Below are 17196 nucleotides of genomic sequence, written 5' to 3'. Positions count from 1 at the left end.
TATAAGTACACGAATTTTTAATTTACAAACACAAAACAAGATAATTTATTTTTATTAACTGTTAAGTTTTATTCCCTTAGAATAAAAATATCAAATATCTAGTCGTGAATAAAATTTTCAGATTATGTTATAATAGATATTTTCTAAGAATAATTTATTTTTAGCAATTAGGTTAAAGACTACAGATGTATAATATACTAGTATTATTAGTTTATTATTCCAGTTTGAAAAGTGAAAACCCTATCATCTTCCAAGACCCATTCTTTCTATCTGCTTGCTGTGTGATTCGAGCTTCAGATGGAGCTTCCGACCCAGATTCAACTCCCCGAACACATGGCGGATTCTTCATCTTCGCCTCAACCACCACCACAACCACCCACCTCTTCCTCTCTCGTTCAACATGTGTCTCCATCTTCTTCTCCTCTTCCTCGTAAGTCCCTCGTTATACCCCCATTTCTCATATTTTTTCGTGGTTTCTGACATCCAAGACGAAAGAGTTATAAGCTTCTAATGTTCTCTTTGAAAAGTTTAAAAATCCTTCTTTTCTTAAGAAAAACAATTACCAATTGTGTTTCAGCTACTGGGCTTTTGAGGAATTTATGATTTTTTTAGTTGTAATTTTTAAATAAACTTATATGAGTTATATCCTTTTTATGAAAAATGAACAAGTTGTTTCTATATCCGGGTGCTATGACATCTGTCTTAGGATCATATGGTGTGTGTTTTGGGGTTGGGGGAATATGAATATTAATTTCCCTTGAAATTTTTCTTTGAATTTGTGTTGTTTGAGATTTATGAAAATGGGCAATGAAGGTTTGTACTTTGTAGCTTTTAGCATTTTTGCCCTTGAAACTGGTAGGTAAGATATTACTTACATACCATGGTTATGAATTTTGTGAGCCGGGGTATATTATTTGACCATTTGGTTCAAGTTAACTGAATTAGATTTAGATTGGAGTGTCAGATCATGAATTGTTCTCGGCAATATCTGTGTTAGCAAAATGCTGTCCAATTCCTGAGCTTTATTATGATTGGCTTCCCTTGAAAGATTTGTCTAAGCTTCATACTTGTGGGTCATTCAGTCAATTATAGATTTACTAGCAAGTGCTCTCTTCTTGCGTCCCCAATGTAGCTGTTGTATAACCTGGTATTTGGCTTTTTTTTTTTTTTTTTTTAATGGTGTCTTCAACATTTAACTTCTAATGGTTAAGTTTTGTTGACTTTATTGTCTTAAACATAGAGTCATAGACAACATCTACTAACTTGAAAATTTGAAATGTTCAACCGTCTCTTGCGGTCTATGTAATGCTTATTATGGTTGCGCCAAATTTTTGTTGATTGACTTTTGTTTGGTTTTCTAGAACACTTAAGGTACAAAAATCGCTTACAAGAATTTGCTCAGAGATCAAATATGCCCCTTCCTGGTTATCAAACGACTAATGAAGGGACTCCACATGCACCAAAGTTTAGGGCAACTGTGTGGGTGGATGGTATAAGCTATACTTCTCAAATGACTTTCTCTCAGAGAAAGGCTGCTGAACAAGATGCTGCAAGATTAGCACTGGAGAGCCTGAATGAAAAGATTAGAGATGATAGATGCCCTCTTGTTTTTGAGGTTTGATGTATAACACAATCTCTAATCTTTAATGTCAATTTTGTGAACTATTAACTAATTTCAAGCCAAAATAGTTCACTTACTAACGTTATGTTATGTTGTTACCTAACTTCCTTTTTTTGCCATGTTTTCTCTTGAGTATTTGTTAGTGCTACTTGATTCAACTTAAATTTTCTGTGTTATGAATTATGAAGGATTATGTTTTCTTTTAATATTTGGAATTGGAGCTTATTGGTTCAACTTATTGCTTTGTATTCATTAGTATTACTTTCTTGCACAATGCACATTACCTGTTTGATGAATTGCTTTGTATTATGACTTATTATGTTTTTCTTTAGTATTTGATTTTCGGAGCTTAGTGGTTCAATTTATTGCCGTGATTGATGAATTGCTTTACTTTCTTTTCTTGAATATTACATGTTTGATGGATTCCTTTGTATTATAAATCCATTATATTTTTGTTTACTATTACTTCCTTGTACGTTACATATTTGAGGAATTGCATTGTATTATGAAATATGAATTATTATGCTTTCCTTTAGTATTTGGTATTGGAGCTTATTGATTCAACTTATTATAGTAATTGATGATTTGTTTTGCTTTCTTTTCTTGCATATTACATGTTTGATGAATTGCTTCGTTTTATGAATTCATAATGTTTTTATTTAGCATTATTTCTTTGCAGGTTACATGTTTGATGAATTGCTTTGTATTATGAAATTATTATGTTTTCCTTTAATATTTGGTATTGGGGCTTATTGGTTCAACTCATTTTAATTTTTGTAGTTATTATTAGAAGGAAAAGAATGAATTCTATTAAAGTTGAGTATAAAAAAGCTAGATTAAGAAGATAATATTACTACTAAAGAAAGGGCAACAGAAAAGTACTATGTCTAATGACTCTCAAATTGATGAAAGGAATATGAAAAACTTTCGGAAAAAGGAAAGTACTAGCTGATATGACTAATAGAGACTCAAAAAAGAAAAAGTATTTTATTTATATTGGTGAGAACTCAAGAAAAAATTGCAAGAGAAGGAAGTTTGTTGCAAGTACTTCATACCTACACGTAAGTTCAACAATATTGTATTTAAATTTTTTTTCTCAAACTCAGAATAGCAATCTGTTTTTATTCTTCTGTTGTTACTATTATTTGTTGTTTTTTCATTTATGAATTTTGACTCTATTGCAATTAATTATTTAAAATGTTTTTAATTATATTCCATCACAGTTAATTTTGATGAAAATATACCCGTGATATTTCAGGGGAAAAATACTAGTCATATACAAATTTAGAGACCCTATTATATTTTATATTCTTTTCATGTTTTCCATCACTTTAGACATAGTTGAATAGTAGATTCAATTATGCTATTTGCTTTCCATTTTTGTGACTTGGTTGAAAAAAAACATTGTACAAGTATTGATTTTTTATTTTTGACTAGTGATATATGATATCATAAATAACTATTACCTAGTGGAAAATAAGATGTTAGGGGAATAACATCATTAATAGTTCTCCCTTTATCATAAATGCTCATTAAATATATAATATGTTTCTTTGCGAATCCCTTATACAACTATGTTGATTTTTGTTCCAGAATACTTTGATTTCCAAGTCTATCATGAATGAGTATGCCACAAAGCTAAATGTAGACAGGCCTACTTACAATACTGTTAAGCTAGAAGGGTTGCTTCCTCGCTTTATGTCTTTTGTGATCTTCAATGGTACAAAATACACTAGTGTTATTGGAAAAAACAAAAAAGAGGCCGAGCAGTTAGCAGCACGTGCTGCTATTCTTTCCGTTCTTGGTATCATTTTGTTTGTGTCTTGAACATATTTTTAATGTTCTTATTTGGATGTGCAAAGACTAATTAAAGTAAATGATTTTGTGAAGCAGGTGATTCTAGCTCAACAACACTTTATGAGATAATAAGATCAAAATCTAGTTTTTATGGAATAGCAAAATCAAATGAATCCCAAGTTACTAATGGAAGCATTGTCTTACCCATAGGAACTACAGGATATGATTTTGATTTGCAACACCATAACGTCCTACCCGTAGCAACTACAGAATATGCTTCTGGCTTGCAGGATCATAAAGATAAAGAGGTTCCTATGGCCACTAATAACGGTGAGAAAAGAATTGATGTTGTTCCTGCTTCGTCCAATATGCTTTCATCATCTCAAGAGCTTCAGATGCCTATACATGTACCATGTGTTGAGGGCCCTTTTCCTCCAAAAAGTTCCTCTCTTCAGCCAGTAGGTTCAGAATTGGGTCAGCTGGCTGCTAGTGATTCTTCCAATTCCGGTTCAAAGAGGCGAAAGAACAAGAAGAAGGCAAATAAGAAGGCTCGGTTGGAATCCATGTAAGTATCTTTGTATCTCATTTTTGTCTTTTGCTGCATTTGCTAGATTTTGCTTCAACCAGTTTATACTTCTCCATGTGCATGTAGCTGCAAACTATAACTTATTTATCTTTATGACATGATTCTGTTGCCTATTCCTAATTTTCACAGTACATTCTATAGTACCAATGTCTAGTTAGATCTTAATGCTTTGTCAATTTCATGGATTTAACTCAACGTTCAAACCTTGTGCACCCCACCCATCCCAAAAAATACAATTCAACATGCAATCTTAATTTTTGTTGTTGTAAGTAAAGGAGAATGGATGTGTAATAAATTTCTTCTTATAATCTTGCATACACGCCATTTTAAAACAATGTCTTACATACAAGTCTTTGCAAAACTCGTTCATCCATGTTTCGGACAAGCCATTGGGGTTATTGGAAGAATAATTGTTACTACGATGGTTGATTCTTATACATAGGCGCATGTTTCATGTGGAAGCTTGGTGCTCAAGAGGGATGTCTAATAATTTGTGTTATTGTGTTGTGAATATGTGCAGGGTACCAAGTGCAGCAGATCCTTGTTCAGTAGCACAATGATAATGAGGGAACGATCAAACTATTCTATGGAGTTAAATGTCTAACTTAGTTCTTGGGTAGAATCCTTGTTAGTATTATAAACCATGAAGTAGTTTTTTTCTTTTGGAAAAGGCATTCCAACTTGTGTGTGTATATTTAGTGGAGATACTGATCTTGTATTTTTATTTCTGTCAAACTGAGTTGCAATTAGTAGGTTTGTCATGAGCTCTACTTATTGTATGCAACAACAGATGCTTGGAGGTTGTAATGAATATGATTGGCTTGGCATGATGAGTTAGGTTTAGGTTAAATGATGCTCTACTTAACCATGTTCTTTATCTTAGTGAATGGATTAGTCACTATCATCGGTGGTGTTGAGTACTCTAGTTGTTAGATTTTACTTGGGTTTACTCATCTCTTTAAACACAATTTGTGTGTTACATGTAGCTTATGCATTGGAAAAAAAATCTTTTGTTTCTTTCTTTTTCTTCCCCTTGAAAATGTATTAAATCATATTCTGACCTAGAAGGATATTTCATAAAGCGAAATGTTCTTACAATGTTCAGAGTAAACGATGAACATGTTCTCACAAATTTCATTCGTTAGTCAAATTAGTTTTTAAAATTTTTCGATGTTAATCAAATTCTTCATTACTCAAGTTTTTGTCCAAATTTTGTTATTTTCACTTATTTATGCGGTTTTTCTTTCCAGTTCTAGCTTCAAATTTTCACTAAAAAAAAAATTACACACAATTAGTTGAAAAAAAAAACTAGTTCGCTGAATTCACATTACCCCAAAAAAATTACAGAAGGAAAAGAAAACCCTAAAATTGCGCTTCCAGCTCCCCCCTTCCCTCCTGAGATTCGAGCTTCACTCACTGAGTCACTGACTCGTTTGATGGCGCCCCCGACCGAAATCAAAGCTGCTGGCTCCAACGTGGCGGCGCCTTCTGCATCATCGTCTCAACCGTTGCGGCCGCCACAACATTCATCTGCCTCTTCCTCCTCCTCTGCTGCTCCTCCTCCTTGTAAGTCTTCTCACCACACCCAATTTCTCTGCTATTGCTTGTTTGCTCAGAACCACGAGAAGGAAAGTTCGGATATTTTATTTTTCAAAAATCTAAAAATCTTTTTCCCCCTCCCTCTAGTGTCTTAGCTTGTGGGCTTTTGAGGGATATATGATTCGGTTGTTAAATAGAATTGGTATTTTCCAATGAAAATTGAATGGCATTCCCTTATTATTTAAATATACCGGCTTTGGACAAGGTATTTCTAGCAAGTGCTGTGACATCAGCTAGTACGATCCTCTCATGCGTGTTTTGGTATTGGGTGGAAATTTATATGATATTGATCGATGAATGATGAATTCCCAACTTACTTACCCAACTTTGCAGTTTTTACAATATCAAGTTTCATTTAGAATTACCGTGTCGTTGAGGTTCATGAAAATGGCCATCTTAAAGTTTACAGCATTGATCATTTCATGAAAATAGTATTTCTGTTAACTGATTATAAATTTCTATTCTTTGGTGTTCCTATAGCTATTTGAGTATTGGACAGTACATTTTGAATGTAGTAAGCTAAGTCTGTTAGATATTGGTAGATAAGGCATTTGTTGACTTTTAAAAACTAACAAACTATGGTTGTGAAATTTGCGGATGGTGCCATATTGTTTAAGCCATTTGGTTCAACGTAACTGAATTAGATCAGAGTGTCAGATCATGAATCTTTGCTGGAAAAATCTAGGTTAGTGAATGTGGTCCAATTCAACCAACTAAAGTCCATGAGATTTATTATGATTGGTTCCAGATGAAAACATTGTTAAGGCTTCATATTTGTGTCATTCAACCAACAGTATAGATGTAATGACTTGTGATTGATCCTTTTCAAGAGGGCTTAGGTTGCTGTTGCATAGGTTGGTATTTAACTTTTCTAGAGTGTCTTCAAAAGTTATCTTATTGGTTGTTAAAAAATTTTGCAGACTCCCAAATAACTTAAATTTAAACGACATCCTCTAATTAGAAAATATTATCTGTTCAGTAGTCTCCTGTGGTCTACTTTATATTCACTATGGTCACAAGCACTAATTTGAGCTTTAGCGTGTAGACAGGTATCTAATTTGTCGATTGATTTTCTCGTGTTTCTCAGTGCAGTTAGATTACAAGCAGTGTTTACAAGACCTTGCTAAAAAATTAAACATAGTTCTTCCAGAGTATGAAACAATTCGTGATAGATCTTCAGAAGTTCCAATGTATAGGTCAACTGTGCTGGTGGATGGAATGAGTTTTACCTCTGAGATCACTTTATCCACTCGAAAGGCTGCTGAACAAGATATTGCCAGAGTTGCTTTTGAGAACCTATCTAAGAAAGTTAAAGATCATGGATGTGCTCTTGTTTGTGAGGTTTGATGTAATATACTTTTAAATATCAATTTTTTGAATTGATATTCAGACCAAATATATCCCTTAATCATGTTACCTGACTTTCTATGTTCTATTACAATTTTTCTTTTGAGTATTTGTTAGTTTTACAACTTCAGAGATCTTATTCTATTTTACCTTTTAGGGTTTATTTACTACCACTTTTAGATTTGGTATAGTTATGCACTTTTAGTGAGTCAAATATTTATCATTTTGTTTGGCATGTCCAAAAACTAACATTATACTAGTATTGACTGTTTACTGTTCATATCATTATAAGTCATCACTAATTGAGGGAGAAATATCATCATTGTTAGAGCTCCAGTATCTTCTTAGCTTGGTCATGAATTATCATTAGGTATATTATATTTCTTTCTAGAACCCTTATATTAGTGCTTCTTGTGATTCTTCCAGAATACTGCATTTGCCAAGTCTGCTTTGGATGAATATGCTGCAAAACTGAATACAAGACCTACTTATAACACTGTTAAGCTAGAAGGTCCACCTCCTTGTTTTGAATATTCTGTGATCTTTGATGGCACAAAATACACGGGGGATACTGCTAAAGACAAAAGCTAGGCTGAGCAGTTAGCAGCACGTGCTGTTCTTCTTTCAATTCTAGGTACGTTTTTATTTGTGCCTTGTACAAATTTTTAGAAGTTTCTACTTGGATGCGCAGTGATTAATTAAAGTAAACAGTTCTTTACAACAGGTGGTGCTAACGCAGCAACACTTTACGGGATGATAAAATCACTATCTAGAATTTATGCAGCATGCGAAGAAAACAACATCCAATGTGTTGTCACTGGCCTGTATCATCCACAGCAACTATAGGACATGCTTCTAATATGCAGGATCATAAAGATAATATAGTTGCAACTACAGTATACGCTTCTGATCTACGGGATCATAAAGATAAGAAAGCTGGAACTAAAAGACGTGCTTCTGTTCGGCTGGCCAATAAAAATAAGGTAGTTGCAACTACAAGACATGCTTCTGATCCGCAAAATCATAAAGCTAAGGAAGTTACAACTACAGTACACACTTCTGATCCACAGAATCATAAAAATAAGAAAGTTGGAACTATTACACATGCTTTTGTTCCGCAGGACAATAAAGATATAGTTGCAACTACGGGACTTGCTTCTGATCAGAACCATAAAAGATAAGGAAGTTTCTACTTCAGGACATGCATTTAATCCACGGGACCATAAAAGTAAGGATAACAATAAAAAGAGAATTAAACCTGCTTCTTCCAAAATGTTTTCCTCATTTCAGAAGCCTGAAGGTGAACCATCTCTCGAGGCCATCAAGCTTCTGAAGCTCTTTCTTCAACAAGGATGTTCAAAATGACGGACTTGGCAAGATACTGGTAATGGTTCCAATTCAGAAAAGAGGCAAAAGACTGATGGAATCTCCGTAAGTTTCTTCATATCATTTTTGTTTTTGGCTTCATTTACCGTATTTTTCTTCAGCTGTGCTTCATAGTTTTCCATGTCCATGTAGCTTTAGCTATAAACAATAACTTTTATTCCAGACATGATTCCAGTGTCATAATTTACACACATCCACATTGGGTAGCAAGATTGTCTAGATAGATCTTAATGCTTTGTCAGTTTCATGCAATTTTGTCCTCCTGACCCCCGATATACATATAAGTATCAAACTTGTTCAACCATGCTTTAAACGAGCCATCTGAAACTATATACTTTGTTTCAAGGAGGGAAGAATTACTTGTTTCAATGGTTGATACTTGTTACTGGTTGCATTGCATTCTGTTTCAAAGCTTATTGTTCTGGAGGTGTGTCTTACATTTCTTTGGATGTTCTGTTGCGAGTATTTGCAGGCTACCGATGCAGCTGTTCATTGTTCTGCAGCACGACGATAATTTGAACGAGGCAATCAAACTATTATGTTGGATTGAAGATCTAGTCCTCTCTGTACAAAACCTTTGTACTATGAAAAAAAGTATTTAGTTTTTATTTTCCTTTATCTTTGTTAAGAATACTAACCTTGTATTTATTGGCGTCAAGCTGAGTAGCAATTGATAATGTTATAGTTAAATTGCGGATTATGTTCATTTTGGAAAAGATGATTGCTTATCTTTCTTAAGGAATACACTTTAATTATAAGTACATTTGAAGTTAAAATAAATTAGTAAGCATTCATGATCACATTAATATATGGAAGGATGATTTAGAAAGATTTCATCATCTATTGCTGATGTGAAATTAAGTACAAATGTAATTTACAAATAAATTAGCCGTCTGTATTCAAACAACATTGGAAGTCTGTTAAGAGAACAAACCAGTTGGCAAATGCATACATAATATTATCATGGATTTGGAAGATAAGAATGTGAAGGGTCATGTAATGGATCTTAGAACATTGTGAGAAGAACTTGGTTAGACAGTTTCCTTGAGACAAGGAGAAGGAATTGCTCCTTTTTCCAATGCCAGCTCTTGAATTTTCCCCCTTGCAGCAAAACATGTGGATTACGATCTTCATTGGGTCTACAAAAAGATTATACTTAACTGTCTTTCATCAACACTCAGAACTCCTGCTCCCAAGGGAAGAAAAAAAAAAGGGGATGAAGTTTAAAAAAATCCAAAAACAATGATGAAGGAATGAAATTTCCCGGTTGACCGTTTCATTTTTTTTTTTTTGGTTTTAAAATCCAATTTGATGGAATCTGTCCAAGTGAACGGTGATTACTCCCGTCTCTTTTCTTTTGTTCTTGGCCAGCTGTAAATGGTGACTAAGTAATTGAAGCTTAAACTTCGTTTTAAACTATGGTTCACATGGTTAACATCCCCTGGTTGAGTTTACTTCAGTTTTCTTTTCCCACGTATCCTTACTTCGGCAAACTAATAACTAATTCGTTGTGGATCTGAATTTCATTCAATGGTTTATTGTTCGCTAATAGGTTACTGCATGCGCAGGACAAAATTTAAACCATCAATACTTATTTAAACAAACTAATAAATTAACTACTAGATCAACCCAAATTGACTTGCTTTGTTATATGCAAATTATGGTTTGTTGCTCTAAACTTAGCGCTAATGATAGAATAGTAACTTTGTTTTAGCTCACTCGTCAATTTAAGTAAGTTTTTAAAGTTTGAATTCTATCTTGTGTATGCAATTAAAAATAATTATTTGAGTGAAGACCAACAAATATTTCAAAATACAATCAAATCATATTAGGTATACATCAAAATCAGTCGTTAGTATAAGATATATGTTAGAATATAAAATATATATTAAAAATGAGTTAAATAATATATATTTATATATATATAAATATATGGTGGTTGATTTTAGTGGTTAATTTTAGTGTACAAATAACATTTTTGAATACAATCAAAACTATGACTTACTTAACATGTTAACGTGGGTTAAAATTCAATTTGCATCTTTACATCATAATTTGAAGGTAGAAATTCACCTGCAGTCGACTTCACATGAAGTTGTTTTTTGTTTAAAAAAAATCAATTTATTTTATATAAATGATTTAATTAAAAAACCAATTGATATAGCTATGATGTTAGATTTTTCACCGTATTTTATTTTAAAAACAAATTGATTAATTTAAATTGAAAAATTGTAGTTAATTGATTATTATAAATTTTTTTAAACCAAAATTATAATTGAAAAATGTAACACCCTACCACACTCAACTTTACGCTTAAGTCATAAAACAGATGTGATGTGGTATTACGACCTCTAAAATAAAATGTGTACATATAATAGCAGAAAGAATATAATAAATTAGGAGCCTTGAAGAACAGGAGAAATAAAAATCGCAGAGTAAAAGCGCAATGTTCAGAAAAGGAGTTAGCTTGCGAACAAAGAAAAATGTAATTATATAATAAACAGTTAACTACAATTTCTTAATTTAAATTAGTCCATTTGTTTTTAAAATAAAATACGGTAAAAAATTTAATATTATAGTTACATCAATTGGTTTTTTAATTAAACTATTTGTATAAAATAAACCGATTTTTTAAAATTAAATGGTAATACGTGTCATCTATCTAAAAACAACTTCATGTAAAGTCGACTCCCGAAGGATGGTAACAAAATCTAAACACGCTATGAATATATGCTGAGTTCTCTATGTTAATTTTTGGTGTTTTGCCTCCTCAAAACTCTTTACCCTGTACATGGGGTCGCTGAATTTTTATAAATTAGAATCTGTGTGACGCGTATTAAGATATTAGCTAATAGCTATCATTCTGTGAGTAAATTGTGTTTAGGAATCGTATTTTCAGAATTTTGTCCACTGAATCTAACATATCTTGAAAGAGATTTTTGTTTGAAGCTGTTAAATGTTTACGAATTTCACTTATATTTGTTTGAAATATAAATAAATATAGAGAGTTTTAATTTTATTTTTTTACTAAGAACTTCAATTTTCTCCTCTTTCTATCTTAGTTCAAAATAAATTTATATTCATGATTTAATATTTAAAACTAATTTATATTTGACTCACTTTATATACTATCTAATTAATTGTACAACACATACAATAGAATTCAGAAAGTAACATAAAACCGTCATGATAATCAATGTTGTTACTTGTTAGCCTTTTCAAGAAAGAGCAATAAAATATGATAGAAGCTGAGTGAAAGGAAGCATAGAAGAAGCTACATGAAGTAGCTCTCCAGCTTCATCATCACATAGAGACGTGTGGGTTATGCATAGGATCCGGCGATCCTTATGCTGATTATTTTCCATGCATTTTTTTAATCTATTTTCTACTTGCAATGCATTAACTACTGCCAGCTAACAATCCCAATACAAACATGGATTAAACTAACACCAAGGAATTGAGGGCCTCAATTAAATTTTATTTTTTCTTAGGTCGTTAAAAATTTATATTATATTAATAACTAATTTCACTACTTAAACCTATGACTTTAAAATCACATAAAAGTCAACTGTAAAGTTTGGTAAAATTTGTGGATGTATGCCCTTGACAAACTTTTCATGCAAAATAAGTAAGTAATTATTAGAAAGGTGGGTTTGAATATTTGGCATTACAAATAGGCCTTCCCTTTCTTCTTGTCACCCTCATTACTAAAACAGCCTTAGTTGCTTTTGCAATTTGTTATCCTTAGACTCTCTAATGGCACTGGCCAAAGACCAAATTCTTCATGATTCAAGCATGGGAAGCAAGGTTCAAAGTTGTGTTTTCAATGAAAATAATGAGTACCACAAATCAGTGCTAGAAGAGGAAGATGGCTCACAAAGCACCAATGGGTTCAGCAATGATTCAGCTATAACCCATTCTCCTCCTCTATGTGCCAATGCCTATGCTTATAAGGCCACAAACTATCAACTTGAGGAGGAACAACAATCTCTGATTGATTTCAAAGGTAGTTGCTACAACACTTTAACACAAGTAGTTAGTGAATCTTTGCTTAACTTTGAGCAGAACAGAATGGTCCCTGGCAACAGCTACATGAAAGATGACACTAATGTTTGGGACAACAATCTGCATCATCAATGGAGTCAGATTAGTCCAAGAAGCACTTCAGAGCTGCGACCGGTGCAGGATTCAAGTTGCTTCCAGTCTTCTAGTAGTAGCTACAGCACCATAGTCAACAGTGCAAAAGAGAAGCAATTACATGGTGAGAGTTCATCATATGGTTGGCTCTACTCTCAACAAACTATACCTGCTCATAGCATCCAGGACCCTGCAGCTCAAGAACCAATATCCAAAAAGCGCATTTCAATGGTATTAATTGTTGCTTTTTTAAGGCCTCTTAGTTAGTTTCTGTTTTCATTTTCAGAACTAGTTCTTACAGTAACTTTGTGAAATTTGAATGGAGATTGAGGTCAGTTTTTGTGTTTAATTTGCAGCAGGCTGAGAAAATGAAAGCTGCCAAGAAGCAATGCACAGATGAGAGTAAAATGCCAAAATCCAACAAGTCAGGAGCATCCAAGGATCCTCAAAGTGTTGCTGCTAAGGTTTGCTTCAATCTTAAGTCAATTTATTTTAGTTAGATACAATTTTGATTGCAAATTAAGCAAAGATTAAAATATGATGAGATTCAATGTTGATTATTAGAATGTTTGTCTCACAGAATAGAAGAGAGAGGATAAGTGAGCGGCTCAAGATACTACAAGAACTAGTTCCCAATGGCTCCAAAGTAGGGATTTTCTTCTTCTTCTTCTTCTTATTTAGCAGTAACTTTACATATTATTCATTATTCTAACTCTAGAAGTGAATTTTTCAGGTTGATTTGGTTACAATGCTGGAGAAAGCAATTAGCTATGTGAAGTTTCTTCAGCTTCAAGTGAAGGTGAGACTTATAGTTTCTTAATACATGAATTCTTAAGTGCTATATAGGAACTGACATGTTTAATTTTCTGTTATTTTATTATTGTTGATGGTGAAGGTGTTGGCAGCTGATGAATTTTGGCCTGTTCAAGGTGGAAAAGCTCCTGATATCTCTCAAGTAAAAGAAGCCATTGATGCCATTCTTTCATCCCAAAGATCAGAGGAACAAGTTCAGCAACCTCAAAGTAGATGATGATGATGATCATCATGGATATTCTATGAATACTATAGTGTCATAATTAAATAATTGAAGAACAACTTTAGCAGAAGAGCAAGAGAAGCCTTGCTCTGATGAGAGTTGGTCGTTCTGAAGGGCATTTTAGAAATTCAGAATGCATCATCGTGACCATTAAGAATATGTTAATTAACTTATAAATCAATCTTTAATATTTAATTAGCTTCCAAGTTGAACATTATATTTATTGCGCTTTTTTTTAAGCAGTGTATGCTACTGGCATGGGGCTGCTAATAACTTAACATGCCCAACATCATATATTATCTGTATGACAACCTTGTACTTTTATAATTATCTCTATTAATTAATTAGCGGTGATGAATGATGAAAGTATGTTCTGATATTATTAGATCTAAAGTAAATAAGTATTCCTACCTTCTCCATTTTCCGTTATATATATATATATAAATTAAATTACCTTTTATTATGTTGTAAATGTTATAATTATCACAAAATTAAATGGAAAAAAAGACATCAAGATGTATAATAATACAAAGTAATATTACACATCTAAATTTTTTATAAATTAAATTCAATCAAGTTAAATAATAAAACTTCGGTAATATTAGGAAGACAAAAAAACAATTAAAATTTGCTTTATTTAGTATTTATTAATTGACGCAATAATTAATAAATGTTAAATAAGACAAATTATGACTGTTTTTTACTAATTTTCTTTAGTTATCAAATATTTTTGTAAAATTTAAAATAATGCTATCTATAATTAATTTTGGTTGATGTTAGACCAATTTAATTAAACTTGATTAACAAAAATGTTTGGATGTGTAGCATTATTTAATAATATATTATATGCATTTTGTCTCAAATGTCAAAATAATAATCCTGCTTGGTATTGCTGGCAATTATTAATGAAAGTGAAAGATATAAAATCGTACACTGTTCTTTGACTTTTCTCTCAGTTGACCATATCTGCATGAGCTGTTACAAAATGTAGTAGCAATGGTAGTAGGGTGTTTTTTGGACTAAATTTCATAGTGATCCCTTAAATTTGTGTAAGACATTAATTTTGTCTTTGAAGTTTTAGTTGTATTTTTTTGTCTTTGAAATTAAGTATATTGGTCTCTTAATCAATTTTCAACAGTAATTCAATAAATTGAATAATAAGCTGACACTATTTTATCACGTTAGAGAATAATAAAATAACGCTATTTGCATTTGGCTTTCAATTAAAGTAAAAATGACAGATAGAATTAATATATATATAACTAAAAAAAACGTAGTTGCAATAACAAATATTATTTGTTATACTAATCAATAACGAGTTATGCTTAGATAAATTAATTAATACATGAAAAGTTTACTTTATTGGTACTTTCATATAAAAAAGGAGAACAATTGTGCGTTATGTCTGTCTTGCTAGACTAGTACAACGTACAATACACAATCATCGTGGATCGGACTTTAGTTTAATTCATAGTTCATTTTTATTAACCAAATATATTTGAGTTTACATTAGAGGTTAGAACCATTTGAAAGCTAAACAAACATTAGAGCTAAAAGGAGGGAACATTTTGTGTTCTAGAACTACTACTATTCATAGTTCATACCTTATTAGGATATGATAATTGTAGAGAAAGGATCAATATATATGGACCCTAAGTCTATAATTCAATATCATATATCATGCCTCAGAAATAACATTCAAGTTTTGATATCGTTAATTACCAGGTTTTGGTAAAAATTAAAGCATATATAACAGCAACCCTAATTCTTGTCTCACGCTCTAGCATGGAGGCTGTGCTAATTTAACAAAACATTTTGAATTCAAATTCTGGATATGTTAAAACTTGGAAATCAAAGGAAAGTTTTGTTGCCGATATGGAAGATCATCATCAGCTCGAGATTTAATAAACAAAAATCAAGATCATGTTCAATACTTTGAGACAACAGCACCTTATCTTCTAGCTAGTTACATGTTTAATTTGATAATTTTTTAAAATTATTAGTAACCAACTTTTTTCATGTCACAGTATAGCCAACAAATAAATAATGGAGAAAGAAATTAAATATATGTGATTTGGATTATATTGTTATTGTAAAATAAAGAAACGAGTAAACAGACAAATAAACTTCTGAGTTTATACTTCATATAGATTAATTCATAAAAAAAAAATATTAATAAAGTTTTTTAGGATCACAAATGTGGACACTTTACTTCTAAATTAGTCCTTGTAATTAGGATAAAAGGTCTTCATTTAAGCTAATTTGTTCAAGTTTATTATTTTAAAAGATTTTATTGGTATTTTTTTTTTTAAAACTAATCTGTCTAAAATGTAANCATATGCATGTGAATGTGTTTCCACATATATTTGTTTTGTGTTCAAAACAATGCACGTAGAAGTATTCTAAATTGATGATGAGCATGCATGCATTGCACATAGTAGTATATATGATGAGATGCTCCGTACAGCTGTTGTCTTCTTCTCTACTTTGTCACAATGGAATCATCAAGGGGAATCGTTATACAATTTAAGATCTCTCATTATTTGTTAACCATTATTTCTCATTCTATTTTAGGAAATTATGAGCGGAGACAATTAATTAGCACGTGTAGCGGTTAATATGGTTCACACTTCATCACATGATGGGTAGGGCTACTCACATGCCCAATCCCACACAAACCGCTCATTATACATTCCCAATAAATTCTTTAGAATCCCGCTAGACTATGGAGTGAATAGAATATTTGTATAATGTGTATAATAAATTATTTATTTAGTTTAATATGAGTTAAAAAATGAACATTTAGAATAAAATATTATTAATTTTTCAAACACAATATACCCATATTATTCAGAATAACCATCTAAGTATCAAGGATAATAAATATCTGATATCCTACTGAATTAAATATCCTTAAACCCTCATTGTACATATTGTACAAATACTTCATTGACTCCCTATACTTCCTCAATTCTTTATTAACAAACAAAAGTTAAAAACTCGTATACAGTTATCTAAAAATTATTAGATGATTTAATAAATTTAATTAAATTATCTAATAATTTTTAATTATAAATTTTACATAAAAATAATTACAAGTAAAAATTTATCACAATATATATTATATTATTTAATTTATAAAAAAATATTTGATTATATTGATTATATCCAATTTTAAATTTATTAATTTATTACAAAAAAGTTTGGTATGGATTTAATTTTGACCAACTATAATAATATAGATTTAGTTTTTACATTTTTATCTAAATAACTAAATTATTTCATTTGTATAATCATTTAAGCAATGATGGGCTAGAGTATAACTAGAGTCTTTTACAAAGCCAATTGATCCAACAAATTAAATCCAAATAAGATTTTAAAAGGAGAGTTTTCTTTTTATTATTATGTAATAATTTTGCTTTGACCATCTAACCTAGCTAGTTTAGCCTGTTAATTACGTATGAAAGGGCACGTGTCGTGTCAATATATATATGCTTCACATTTTCTATTCTTATTACTTAGCATGAACATGCTTGCGCGGAATAAGTCCATGCAAGACTTTGTTATATAAAGCATATATTAAAAAATAATATATTATGTATATATTAAAATTAGTCATTAAAATAATATATAATATATATTAAAAATAAATTAAATTATATATATTTATATATAAACATATTAATA

At 31.3% G+C, this 17196-nt stretch overlaps 3 protein-coding genes across 13 annotated transcripts; all 3 read left to right on the top strand.

Moving 5' to 3' along the window:
* LOC107631266 (double-stranded RNA-binding protein 4) lies at positions 178-4905 on the top strand. Of its 4 annotated transcripts, none has more exons than XM_016334652.2 (6): positions 178-430; positions 1362-1615; positions 3215-3425; positions 3512-3637; positions 3689-3983; positions 4525-4905. In XM_016334652.2, the coding sequence occupies exons 1-6, from the start codon at positions 298-300 to the stop codon at positions 4562-4564; spliced, it is 1059 nt and encodes a 352-aa protein (XP_016190138.1). In that variant the 5' UTR covers positions 178-297; the 3' UTR covers positions 4565-4905. The 4 variants fall into 4 exon arrangements, with proteins under 4 accessions (XP_016190138.1, XP_016190139.1, XP_016190136.1 ...); XM_016334653.2 differs by having other exon boundaries at positions 3515-3637; positions 4525-4835; XM_016334650.2 differs by having other exon boundaries at positions 3512-3983.
* LOC107631268 (double-stranded RNA-binding protein 4-like) lies at positions 5066-9138 on the top strand. 8 transcript variants are annotated; one of them, XM_016334662.2, is made up of 5 exons: positions 5066-5570; positions 6691-6944; positions 7377-7584; positions 8072-8381; positions 8809-9138. In XM_016334662.2, exons 1-3 carry the CDS (start codon positions 5441-5443, stop codon positions 7539-7541), a joined length of 549 nt encoding a protein of 182 aa, XP_016190148.1. In that variant the 5' UTR covers positions 5066-5440; the 3' UTR covers positions 7542-7584; positions 8072-8381; positions 8809-9138. The 8 variants fall into 8 exon arrangements, with proteins under 8 accessions (XP_016190148.1, XP_020975207.1, XP_016190147.1 ...); XM_021119548.1 differs by having other exon boundaries at positions 7817-8381; XM_016334661.2 differs by having other exon boundaries at positions 7788-8381.
* LOC107634693 (putative transcription factor bHLH086) lies at positions 12004-13871 on the top strand. The gene is made up of 5 exons (XM_016338120.2): positions 12004-12704; positions 12830-12937; positions 13054-13119; positions 13207-13272; positions 13369-13871. Exons 1-5 carry the CDS (start codon positions 12093-12095, stop codon positions 13501-13503), a joined length of 987 nt encoding a protein of 328 aa, XP_016193606.1. The 5' UTR covers positions 12004-12092; the 3' UTR covers positions 13504-13871.

Source organism: Arachis ipaensis, chromosome B03 (assembly GCF_000816755.2).
Source record: "Arachis ipaensis cultivar K30076 chromosome B03, Araip1.1, whole genome shotgun sequence".
Taxonomy (NCBI): Eukaryota; Viridiplantae; Streptophyta; class Magnoliopsida; order Fabales; family Fabaceae; genus Arachis; species Arachis ipaensis.
This window is presented reverse-complemented; position numbering and strand designations above follow the sequence as displayed.